Source organism: Medicago sativa, chromosome 3 (genome assembly GCF_051527215.1).
Source record: "Medicago sativa cultivar Bolivia chromosome 3, Bolivia_mono, whole genome shotgun sequence".
Lineage (NCBI taxonomy): Eukaryota > Viridiplantae > Streptophyta > Magnoliopsida > Fabales > Fabaceae > Medicago > Medicago sativa.
In genome coordinates, this window is record NC_140751.1 from 4,201,025 (window position 1) to 4,212,692 (window position 11,668).

The 11,668-nt window shown below is 41.9% G+C and overlaps 2 protein-coding genes across 2 annotated transcripts; both read left to right on the forward strand.

Moving 5' to 3' along the window:
- The first annotated feature begins 2,436 nt into the window (after positions 1 to 2,436).
- LOC146935042 (uncharacterized) lies at positions 2,437 to 3,866 on the forward strand. The gene has a single exon (XM_085750246.1). The coding sequence runs from the start codon at positions 2,437 to 2,439 to the stop codon at positions 3,850 to 3,852; it is 1,416 nt and encodes a 471-aa protein (XP_085606372.1). The 3' UTR covers positions 3,853 to 3,866.
- A 341-nt stretch (positions 3,867 to 4,207) lies between these two features.
- On the forward strand, positions 4,208 to 8,182 carry LOC146935043 (uncharacterized). The gene is made up of 3 exons (XM_085757696.1): positions 4,208 to 7,533; positions 7,814 to 8,080; positions 8,122 to 8,182. Exons 1-3 carry the CDS (start codon positions 4,208 to 4,210, stop codon positions 8,180 to 8,182), a joined length of 3,654 nt encoding a protein of 1,217 aa, XP_085613822.1.
- Positions 8,183 to 11,668: the final 3,486 nt, after the last annotated feature.

The following is an 11,668-nucleotide window of genomic DNA, read 5'->3' on the forward strand; positions in this document are numbered from 1 at the left end:
AGAAGAGGGAGAGAAAAGAAGCAAGAAAAGCAAAAAAAACAAAAAAAAATAATGTTCCGGCGGCGGCGCCGCCACCTATGGTGGACGGCCACCGCGCCGGAGCCGGTAGTCCCGCCGGAGAAGAAGGTCAGAATTCTAGAGAGAAGGCAGAGCCTCTCTCTCTAGAATGAGGGAAGAAAGAGAAGAGGAATGAAAAATGAATAAAAAAACCGGACTGAGTACTTTATATATTCACTGAACCGGTTCGGTTCTCTTGAACCGAACCGGTCTGCCTTAAGCCCAACGCGCCTGCCCACTTGTTAAGCCCAGTTTCTTGTTTTTAATTTCTGCACCCCCTTTACTGCTTGCATACCCCCCCCAGCATCTAACTCTATTTATTTTGCATGCATTTTAACATTCTCTTGCATTTTCATATTTTTTTTCTTTTGCACTTTATTCCTTTACTTTATGTTTATTATATCATCACACATATTTAAATTTTGTCATTAAATACAAATCAATCCAGAGTGCTCTGGTCCATTTTATTTTCGCATTCATTTTTATTTTATTTTTGCATTACATTCTATTATCTACTATTATCATATGCATATTTAAATTTTGTCATTAAATATAAATCAATCCAGAATGCTCTGGTCCTAATTTAACTATTAATATCATTTCATTCTCCAGAACAACTTGGTCCTTGTTAATTAAATTAATCCAGAGTGCTCTGGTCCTAAATCTATTTTCTTTCACGCATTTTAATTTCTCTAGCATTTTTTATTTTCGTTCTCATGCATTTCTATTTTATTTCTTGTTCGTATCTCATCTCATCTTATTTTTTTTATTTTTTATCGCATGCATTTAAATTATTGTTATTTATTTTATTGCAAAATTTAACATGTAATTAGGGCCAATGTAAACATAAACGAAAAATAGCGTGCGTGTGTGGGTCTTTTATTTCTTTACAGCTTTACATATTAAAAAATGCAAAAAAAAAAAGATTAGGTTAGGTACTACGTAGTGATCCAACGTCACTACAAGTCCACACGCTTTTATTTTTATTGCTCCGTTAAGTCTAATTTTCAATTAATGCTCAAAAACAACAAAAACATGCAAATATATCAAAATCACAAAAATATTTTCATAAACAAACCTTGATCTTAAATCAAGTGATCGTGCATTTTGTTTTCTTTCTTAATCAAATCATCAAATCAATTTAATTCTACTTTGAGTCATCTTTCTTTAAATATAAAAAATACAAACAAATTCTAATTTGCCAATTGGCTTTTTATTTCAAACCTTTTTTCAAACTAATATAAAAAACACAAAAACAAATCAAACGTCAATTTCTACCCCGAACTACGAGGTTTTGATCCTTCACGGGTACGTAGGCAGAGGACACGCGTCCTTTCAAATCAATAAAAATGTAGATAAATTAGGTCTTTATTTTCTTTCATCATTTCAAATTCCATCTTTTAAGCAAGCAAGTTTATAGCACAAAAGTTAAATAAAATCAAGAGGTTCTCGTAGAGTACTACGAATATTTAGGGTGCTTAACACCTTCCCTAAATATAACCAACCCCCGAACCCTTAATCCCTAAAAATGTGGTATTTGAACCTTTTTCCACTTTCTTTTGAAAAGAATTAAATGTTCAGTCGTGAAACCAAAAACGGGTCTTTTGACCGTCCGAAAAATGACGCGACAGAAATGGCGACTTCACTGGGGACAAAAAGTAAGAGGGTTGAGCCTAACTTGGTGTTATTTAAAATTTGTGCTATAAACTTGCTAAAAAAAAATGTTGAATATAAGATGGAAATTACGTGTATATTCGTTCTCTTTCTTCTATCTCCTTTTTAAACGTGAGTGGTGAGATAAGTCCTACACCCGGACTTGAGGGAAATTAAGATAGGACCGGGTATAATCATAGTATCCTTGCCAAGAGTACTCTTCGGTATTGGTACATGTGATAACCCACTCAATGGAGGGATCTTGGAGGTATACTTTTGTCGACGTGAGTACTCGCGTATGACATGTTACTTTCAAGTGACCGTCGAAGTTGAGAACCTTTAATCACCTTTAACCCATCTTGGCTTTTTAGGACGTAGTGCGGTGGCTAGTCGAGAGTACTCTCGTATTGGTCGTCACGCGATACTACACCCAAACGAGACTAACCGATGAATATTGTTGGAACGAGAGTACTCTTGTCACCTAACAAATGTTCGGACGTGGTTGAAAACTTTGGGGACCTTGGTAGAACCTTTGTTACATGTGCAAATAAAAACCTTAGCCCTTACCAAGTGGCGTTGTTATCCCTAAAGCTCCAACATTGTATATCTTAAACCTCCTCATATTTCCTTGCATGATCATACATCCATGCATTCATTCATGAAAACTTTTACCATTCATTAAAATATTGAAGGATTTATATTAGTTTTATTGTAAACATCGTAGATATGGCTTTTAAGACAAGGAAGCTTAAGCAGTATAGCTTCAGGAATCTGGATCTTGTAAGGTTAAGGGATCTAAGGAATAAGGTGAAATGCTCAGACCGCTTCCATCAGGACCATGGGAATCTGCTTGGTATTGTCCGGATGAAGGTCGACGAAGGACTCCTTGGGACTTTTGTTCAGTTCTATGACCCAGAGTATCATTGCTTCGGTTTCCCAGAGTTTCAATTGGTTCCCACTTTGGATGAATATGCTTTTTGGATTGATCGACCAGTGCTTAATCAAGTACCTTTCAGCGGTCTTGAAAATCCTCCTAAGTTCTCAACCATCGCCGAAGCTCTCCATTTACCAACTACCGAAGTAAGAGACCACATTACCACTAATAGCAAACTCTTAGGTTTCCCTACCAAGTTCCTGTACGAAAAAGCCGACTATTTCTACAGAATGTCCAGTGCTGACGCCTTTGATGCCATCCTTGCCTTACTCATTTATGGCCTAGTGCTTTTTCCCAACCTTGACAACTTTGTCGACATCCATGCCATCCGAATATTCCTTTCAAAAAACCCTGCTCCCACTTTGTTAGCCGATACCTATCACTCCATCCATGAGCGTACCCTGGCGGGTCGTGGACTTATCAAGTGTTGCGCACCGTTGCTCTATAGATGGATTACCTCTCACTTACCCAGAACTCCTCGTTTCACCACCAATCCAGATGGTCTCCGTTGGTCAGATAGACTCATGGCCCTTACTCCGAATGAGGTGGTGTGGTATGAACCAGCTTACGACAAGGGAACCATCATTGATAGTTGCGGGATATTCAACAATGTACCGCTCATCGGCATGTATGGAGGAATCAGTTATAATCCGGTTCTTGCTAGACGCCAGTTTAGGCTCCCCATGGAAGGAAAGCCTCTCAGCGTTCATCTAGATAACATATACTACCACAATGAGAGTGACACTGCGGGAATGAGGCGTCAAATTGCACGAGCTTGGCACGCCATCCGGAGGAGAGATAGAGGCCAATTAGGAAAGCGGACGGGGGCCGTCCATGCAGACTATACGCAGTGGGTTATTGATCGATCCATTGACTTTGGAATGCCGTATAAGCTCACCAGGTTCTTGTCTACAATTACTCCAGCACCACCCATGCCAATGACCTTTGAGACTGAGAAGGAATATCAGAAAAAGATAGCTGAGTTGATGGACGAGAATACAAAAGTGACAGAAGAGTATAAAGAAGTAGTACGCGAGAACGAATGTGTAATGGGCCTACTTGAACGGAAGGATCGGGATATCAGCGAGCTGAAGAAGGAAATTATTAGATTGAACGAAGAGAAGGAGGCCATAATTGGCCAGATTCCAGGACAGAAGAAGAAGCGAAGTGCTTTCTTTGCCAACACATGTTCGTATCCGTCTCCATAGAGGATCGAAACTTCCTCCCGAGTTGGTTGCTGCCTTATGTCTTACATTTTATTTTTATAAATCCATCCCTCGGCTTAGTTGTTAGCCAGGGAATTATCTTGTAAACACTTTATTTATTATCAATGGTTGGTTTGTTTTGTTTACAATTTTACTTTTATAAGTCCTTCGATAAGTGAAAAATCATATCCATTTTTGCATAAACATATCATGCATCATCCTGCATTTCATAATCTCCGAACTCAAGTCTCACTAAATTTTCTTCTTCATCAGAATTTAAGTCGTCTCAACTGTGGCCCGACGCACTCGCTACCGGTCAACTATTGTATACGGCACTCGGGCAAACTTTAAGAGAAAAATGGAACGCATCGAGCAAGATAATGCGACACTTCGTGATGAGGTGGCAGCCCTAAACACCAAATTGGATGAGTTGGCAGACATGAAAACGAAGATGGAAGAATTAACTGTTCTGGTAAAGGTGTTGGCAGTTGCGCATACTCCGCCACCCCCTCCTCCTATCAGAGTTCGAACCGAAGCTACTACATCTGCTACTCCTGAATGGACTTTCTGTGCTGACACTCCAACATATTCTGCTCCACAACATTCCACACCATGGTTTCAGCCCATGACTGCGGGCGAGATACTCCGCCCCATTGCCTGTGAAACACAAACACCTCCCTTACAACATACAATTCAGGTTCCTCAGCAAGTCCCGATGTTTCCTCCAGCTGTGGCGACCTACGCAGCACCTGCTGTTCATGCTACACCACAAGAAGAAGAGCCCATCTTCCATTCTGGGAGTGTGGGGGCGCCTGACAGAGTCGACGATCTACAAGAAAAGTACGAAGAAATGCATCGGGAAATGAGAGCTCTAAAGGGAAAAGAAGCTTACGGGAAATCTGCTTATGACCTCTGTTTGGTACCGGATGTCCGGATACCCCACAAATTCAAGGTACCTGACTTTGAAAAGTATAAAGGAGACTCCTGCCCTAATGATCACCTGACGATGTACGTAAGGAAGATGTCTGAGTTTGCTAAAGACGATAAGGTCCTCATTTACGTTTTCCAAGAAAGTTTGGCTTACCCGGCTTCGAAATGGTACACGAATCTGGATAAGGCAAGCATCCAAAAATTCCAAGACTTGTGTGATGCCTTTGTGCAACAATATGACTATAATGTAGACATGGCGCCCGATCGAGGCGACCTCCAGGCTGAAACTCAAGGGGATAGAGAGACATTTAAGGGGTATGCTCATCGATGGAGGAACATTGCAGCCCAAGTTAGCCCACGGGTGGAAGAAAGTGAGATGACCAAGTTGTTCTTGAGAACCCTAAATCCTTTCTACTACGAAAAGTTGGTAGGGTGTGCATCCAGGAGCTTCGCGGATGTGGTCCGCGTAGGTATAAATGTCGAAGAAGGTGTCCGAGAAGGACGAATAGTGAAAGACGGTGCGTCTACTAGCGGTACAAAGAAATATGGAAGCAACTTTCCAAGGAAGAAAGAACAGGAAGTCGGTATGTTGGCTAACGAAAGAGCCCGGCCATTTTCCACAAATACAAATCAACAACCAAATCACCAACCACAAAGGCCTCAAGGACCTCGACCATATTATCCACCACTATACCAACCAAATAATCAACCACAAAATCCTCAACCACTCTACCAACACCCATATTACCCTCCACCACATAATCCTCAACAACAACATCATTTCCAAGCTCCACAACAACCTCGCCCTCCTAGAAACAATTTTCCTCCCATACCTATGTTGTACAAAGTCTTGCTGCCCTCTTTGCTTGCGAGAAACCTTGTACAAACTAAGCCTCACCCCCAGATACCAAATCCCTTACCTCGTTGGTACCGCCCTGAGCTCACATGTGATTTCCATCAAGGAGCACAAGGCCACGATGTGGAGCAATGTTACGCTCTCAAGGATGCAGTTCAGAAACTGATCCAAAGCAAGGATTTATCTTTCACAAACCCTGACCCTATTGCCCAAAACAATCCTTTACCACCGCATGGGCCTGCTATTAACATGATCCAAATATATCAAAAAGACAGCCCAGTCCTCAATTCTCGTGATATCAAGACTCCATTGGTCCCGATACACATAAAGATGTGTGAGATGATTCTTTTCAACCATGATCATGAAGCATGTGACATATGTTCTGTAAATCCTCGTGGCTGCATACAAGTCCAGAATGACGTGCAGGGTTTGCTAGACAGAAAAGAGCTAATTGTCACCAGGAAAAACAAGGATAAAGATGTTTGTGTCATCACACCCGTATTCAGAACCCGGGAACCACTAGTGATAATGCTCAGCCAGGCAAAGCCAACCAGCACTCCTCTGGTAATTTGCTCTCCAGAACAGATACCGTACACTTCTCAAAGGACCATCCCATACAACTATGAGTATGCAATCATAGAAGATGGAAAGAAGATACCACTGGATCTGCCAATCCCTGTGGATAATATCGCCGAAAGTAGTCAAATTCTTAGAAGTGGACGTATTATCCCTTCTGTGGTTCAGAAGGAAGCTGGTGCTCCGGTAGAAGAACCAATGAAGGAGCAGAATGCGGGTAAAGGCAAAACCATGGGACAGTCTAGTGGAACCACCTATGAGGATAACGATGAAATCTTGAAAATGATCAAGAGAAGCGAGTACAAGATTGTAGATCAACTGTTGCAAACTCCGGCAAAAATCTCCATCATGTCTCTGTTATCAAGCTCTGACGCCCACAGAGAGACTCTAATGAAAGTCTTGGACCAGGCTTATGTGGACGATGACGTAACGTTAAGTCAGTTTGGAAGTATTGTAGGAAATGTGACTGCCTGCAACAACTTAAGTTTCAGCGATGAAGACCTCCCACCGGAGGGAAGAAACCACAACTTGGCGTTACTTATCTCTGTCCTGTGCAAATCAGACTCTCTGTCAAATGTTCTAATAGACACTGGGTCTGCTCTCAACGTAATGCCAAAATCTACCCTGGATCAGCTGTCATGTTCAAAGGCTCTCTTGAAACCCAGCACAGTGACGGTGAGGGCATTTGATGGGACTAGAAGGTCTGTATATGGGGAAATAGAATTGCCTATCTCGGTGGGCCCACATGAATTCAAGATTAATTTCCAAATTATGGAAATACAGGCCTCTTTCAGTTGCCTACTCGGCAGGCCTTGGATCCATAACGCTGGGGCAGTAACATCCACACTTCATCAGAAGCTGAAGTTTGTCAGTCAAGGGAAACTCATAACTGTGAACGGTGAGGTAGCATTGTTGGTTAGCCATTTGTCATCCTTCTCCTTTATTGGTGGTAACAGTACAGATGGATCATCATTTCAAGGACTCTCTTCCGAAGAGAATGTGGAGAAGTTTGAGACTTGTATGGCTTCTCTGAAGGATGCCAAGAGAGTAGTACAAGAAGGTAAGACTGAAGGCTGGGGTCAGTTAGTGGAGCTGACTGAGAACAAACGCAAAGAAGGAATAGGTTTTCCCAACAGTAAGCCTGAGGTATTCAACCCTACTGGAGGTACTTTTCATAGTGCAGGATTCATTCATGCTCCATCAGAGATTAATGCACTGCTCGAGGATCAGCCCGAAGAAGCAACACCTGTCTTTGTAACGCCCGTAGGAACTTGTTGCAACTGGATCGCAGTGGACGTCCCTTCTGTGATGCCTTATTCTAAGTAATGTGTTTGTCTTGTTTTTGTTTTTCTTAAAATCCCTTTCGTCTTGCCTCAGACGAAAGCGAAATCATGTAGGGCTTTGCTTCAAATACTTTTGTTATAAATAAAAATCGTCGTTTCTATCACGACCGTTACTTTATTTTATTTCGCATTTTCTGGAAAAATGGTAACACATAAAACCAAAAAATCTTGTTTTTTTATTATTTTGTTTTCTTCCTTTTAAAAATCAAATTCAAAAGTCTGCATTTACTCATTAAAATCAATCATAAATCATGTGCAGACTAAACATAAATGAGCCCGTTGAACATGGCAACCCTATGCTCCCTCCCAACTTTGAAGTCCCTGTTTACGAGGCTATGGTAGAAGAGGATGAAGAGATTCCTGATGAGATCAGATGGATGTTAGAACAAGAAAGAAAGGCTATTCAGCCTCATCAGGAAGAAATCGAGATTGTCAACCTGGGTACTGAGGAAGACATGAAAGAGATCAAGATCGGGGCATTGTTGGATGCGACAGTTAAAGAAAGAATAATTAAGCTTCTCAGGGAGTATGCCGACATATTTGCATGGTCATACAAGGATATGCCAGGGTTAGATACGGAAGTAGTAGAACATCGACTGCCTCTGAAGCCCGAATGCCCTCCGGTTAAACAGAAATTGAGAAGATCTCATCCTGATATGGCTCTCAAGATCAAAGAAGAAGTACGAAAGCAGATTGACGCTGGTTTTCTAATCACCTCTGAATATCCTCAATGGTTAGCCAACATAGTACCTGTTCCGAAGAAAGATGGCAAGGTCAGAATGTGTGTCGACTACCGAGATTTGAACAAAGCCAGCCCGAAGGATAATTTCCCTTTACCTCACATTGATGTATTGGTTGATAATACCGCTAAGTGCAAAGTGTTCTCCTTCATGGATGGTTTCTCCGGGTATAACCAGATCAAGATGGCTCCTGAGGATAGAGAAAAGACGTCTTTCATCACGCCTTGGGGCGCCTTCTGCTACATAGTGATGCCGTTTGGTTTAATCAATGCTGGTGCCACCTACCAGAGAGGTATGACCAAAATCTTCCACGATATGATACACAAAGAGATTGAAGTCTATGTAGATGATATGATTGTCAAGTCAGGGACTGAAGAAGAGCATGTTGAGTATTTGTTGAAGATGTTTCAGCGTTTGAGAAAGTACAAACTCCGACTGAATCCTAATAAATGCACCTTCGGTGTCAGATCTGGGAAGCTTCTGGGTTTTATTGTCAGTCAGAAAGGTATCGAAGTAGATCCCGACAAAGTCAAAGCCATCAGAGAAATGCCTGCTCCAAAGACTGAGAAACAAGTCAGAGGATTCCTTGGTCGACTGAACTACATATCCAGATTCATCTCTCACATGACTGCTACATGTGGGCCAATATTCAAATTGCTTCGCAAAGATCAAGGAATCGAGTGGACTGAAGATTGTCAAAAAGCCTTCGATAGTATCAAGGAGTATTTGTTAGAACCTCCAATTCTCATCCCTCCAGTTGAAGGAAGACCCTTGATCATGTATTTGACGGTGTTAGAAGACTCTATGGGCTGTGTACTTGGTCAACAAGATGAGACTGGAAAGAAAGAACACGCCATTTACTACCTGAGCAAGAAGTTTACTGATTGCGAATCTCGATACTCCGCACTCGAGAAAACTTGTTGTGCTTTAGTCTGGGCTGCCAAGCGTCTCCGCCACTATATGATTAATCACACTACTTGGTTGATATCTAGAATGGATCCAATCAAGTATCTATTTGAGAAGCCTGTTTTAACAGGAAGAATTTCTCGGTGGCAGATGTTGTTGTCCGAGTACGATATCGTGTACCGCACTCAGAAAGCTATCAAAGGCAGTATCCTGGCAGATCATTTGGCTCATCAACCAATCGAAGATTATCAGCCTATCAAATTTGACTTCCCGGATGAAGAAATCATGTACTTAAAAATGAAAGATTGTGATGAACCACTGATCGGTGAAGGCCCTAATCCAGAGTCTGAATGGGGTTTGATATTTGATGGAGCTGTTAATGTCTATGGGAGCGGAATCGGGGCAGTCCTCGTTACTCCTGAAGGAAACCACATCCCCTTTACGGCAAGGCTACGTTTTGATTGTACAAATAACATTGCAGAGTATGAAGCTTGCATCATGGGTATTGAGGAAGCGATTGATTTGAGGATTAAAAGAATCAAGATACATGGCGATTCAGCCCTTGTGGTCAACCAGATTAAAGGAAAGTGGGAAACTCATCATGCTGGGTTGATACCGTACAGAGATTATGCCAGACGTCTGTTAACTTTCTTCAACAAAGTAGAATTGAATCATATTCCTCGTGAGGAGAATCAAATGGCAGATGCTCTAGCTACTTTATCTTCGATGATCCAAGTGAATTGCCCCAAAATTGTACCTTTAATCAGCGTCAAGTTCCTTGACCGACCTGCTTATGTGTTTGCTGCTGAAGCAGTCTTTGACGACAAGCCGTGGTTCCATGATATTAAAGTTTTCCTTCAAACACAAGAGTATCCGACCGGGGCATCTCGCAAAGATAAGAGGACTCTAAGAAGATTGTCTAGTAGTTTCTTCTTGAATGGCGATATTTTGTACAAAAGGAACTTCGACGCCGTTTTGCTCAGATGTATAGATCGGCGTGAAGCAGATTTGTTAATGCAAGAAATACATGAAGGCTCGTTCGGGACTCATTCTAGTGGTTATGCAATGGCTAAGAAGGCGTTGAGAGCAGGGTATTATTGGATAACGATGCATGCTGACTGTTACCATCATGCCAAGAAGTGCCACAAATGTCAGATTTATGCGGATAAGATCCATATACCGCCGTCCATGCTCAATGTTATTTCTTCCCCGTGGCCTTTCTCTATGTGGGGAATCGATATGATTGGTCGGATTGAACCGAAAGCTTCCAATGGACATCGTTTCATACTAGTGGCCATTGATTATTTCACCAAATGGGTCGAGGCGGCATCTTATGCTAATGTGACCAAGCAAGTGGTGGTCCGGTTTATCAAGAACAATATCATCTGCCGCTATGGTGTTCCTAACAAAATCATCACGGATAATGGTACCAATTTGAATAACAAGATGATGAAAGAACTGTGCGATGATTTCAAGATCGAACATCACAACTCTTCTCCTTATAGACCACAGATGAATGGTGCAGTCGAAGCTGCAAACAAGAATATCAAGAAAATTGTGCAGAAGATGGTGGTCACATATAAAGACTGGCATGAAATGTTACCCTATGCTTTGCATGGCTATCGTACCTCAGTACGTACTTCAACAGGGGCAACCCCTTTCTCTTTGGTGTATGGCATGGAGGCTGTACTCCCGGTAGAGGTTGAGATCCCGTCGTTAAGAATCTTGAAAGAAGCTGAGTTGACTGAAGCCGAATGGTGTCAGGATAGGTATGATCAGTTGAATTTGATTGAAGAAAAACGCATGACAGCTTTGTGTCACGGACAGCTATATCAGTCAAGAATGAAGCAAGCATTCGATAAGAGAGTGCGTCCCCGTGAGCTTAAAGAAGGAGACCTTGTGGTCAAAAGTATCAAGTCATTTCAACCAGACCCCAAGGGCAAATGGACACCTAATTATGAAGGTCCCTATGTTGTTAAGAAAGCTTTCTCTGGTGGTGCTTTGATACTTACAAATATGGATGGAGAGGAGTTACCTCGTCCTGTGAATTCTGATGCAGTCAAGAAATACTTTGTCTAAAAAATAAAAGAACAGCTCGGTAGGTCGAAAACCCGAAAGGGCGGTCTAAACCAAAAATGAGCGGCTCGATGGATTGAAAACCCGAAAGGGCGGTCCATGCAAAAATTAGAGGCATAAAGAAATGTTTACCCTGATGGATCGAAAACCCGAAAGGGCGATCTATGCAAAAGTTAAGGGATTATGACAAGTAACTGCATCAGATTAAGCATCGCTCACTTGGGGCACCTTAGCTGTCAGAAGTTCTCCGATATCAAAGCATCAAAGCAGTGGAATTCAAAGTTGTTTAAGGAACATAGCGGTTATTATGTTCAATGCACCTTCCCCATATTAATTACCATTTTCCAAATTCTGTAATCTGTGGAGACATGCCTTTGGCCGGTTACCATTTC

Coding starts and splice junctions, on each gene's coding strand:
- LOC146935042 (XM_085750246.1), top strand. CDS start 2,437: ATGGCTTTTAAGACAAGGAAGCTTAAGCAGTATAGCTTCAGGAATCTG.
- LOC146935043 (XM_085757696.1), top strand. CDS start 4,208: ATGGAACGCATCGAGCAAGATAATGCGACACTTCGTGATGAGGTGGCA. Junction 7,534..7,813: donor TCTGTGATGCCTTATTCTAA/GTAATGTGTTTG, acceptor AATCATGTGCAG/ACTAAACATAAATGAGCCCG. Junction 8,081..8,121: donor ATAATTAAGCTTCTCAGGGA/GTATGCCGACAT, acceptor AGGATATGCCAG/GGTTAGATACGGAAGTAGTA.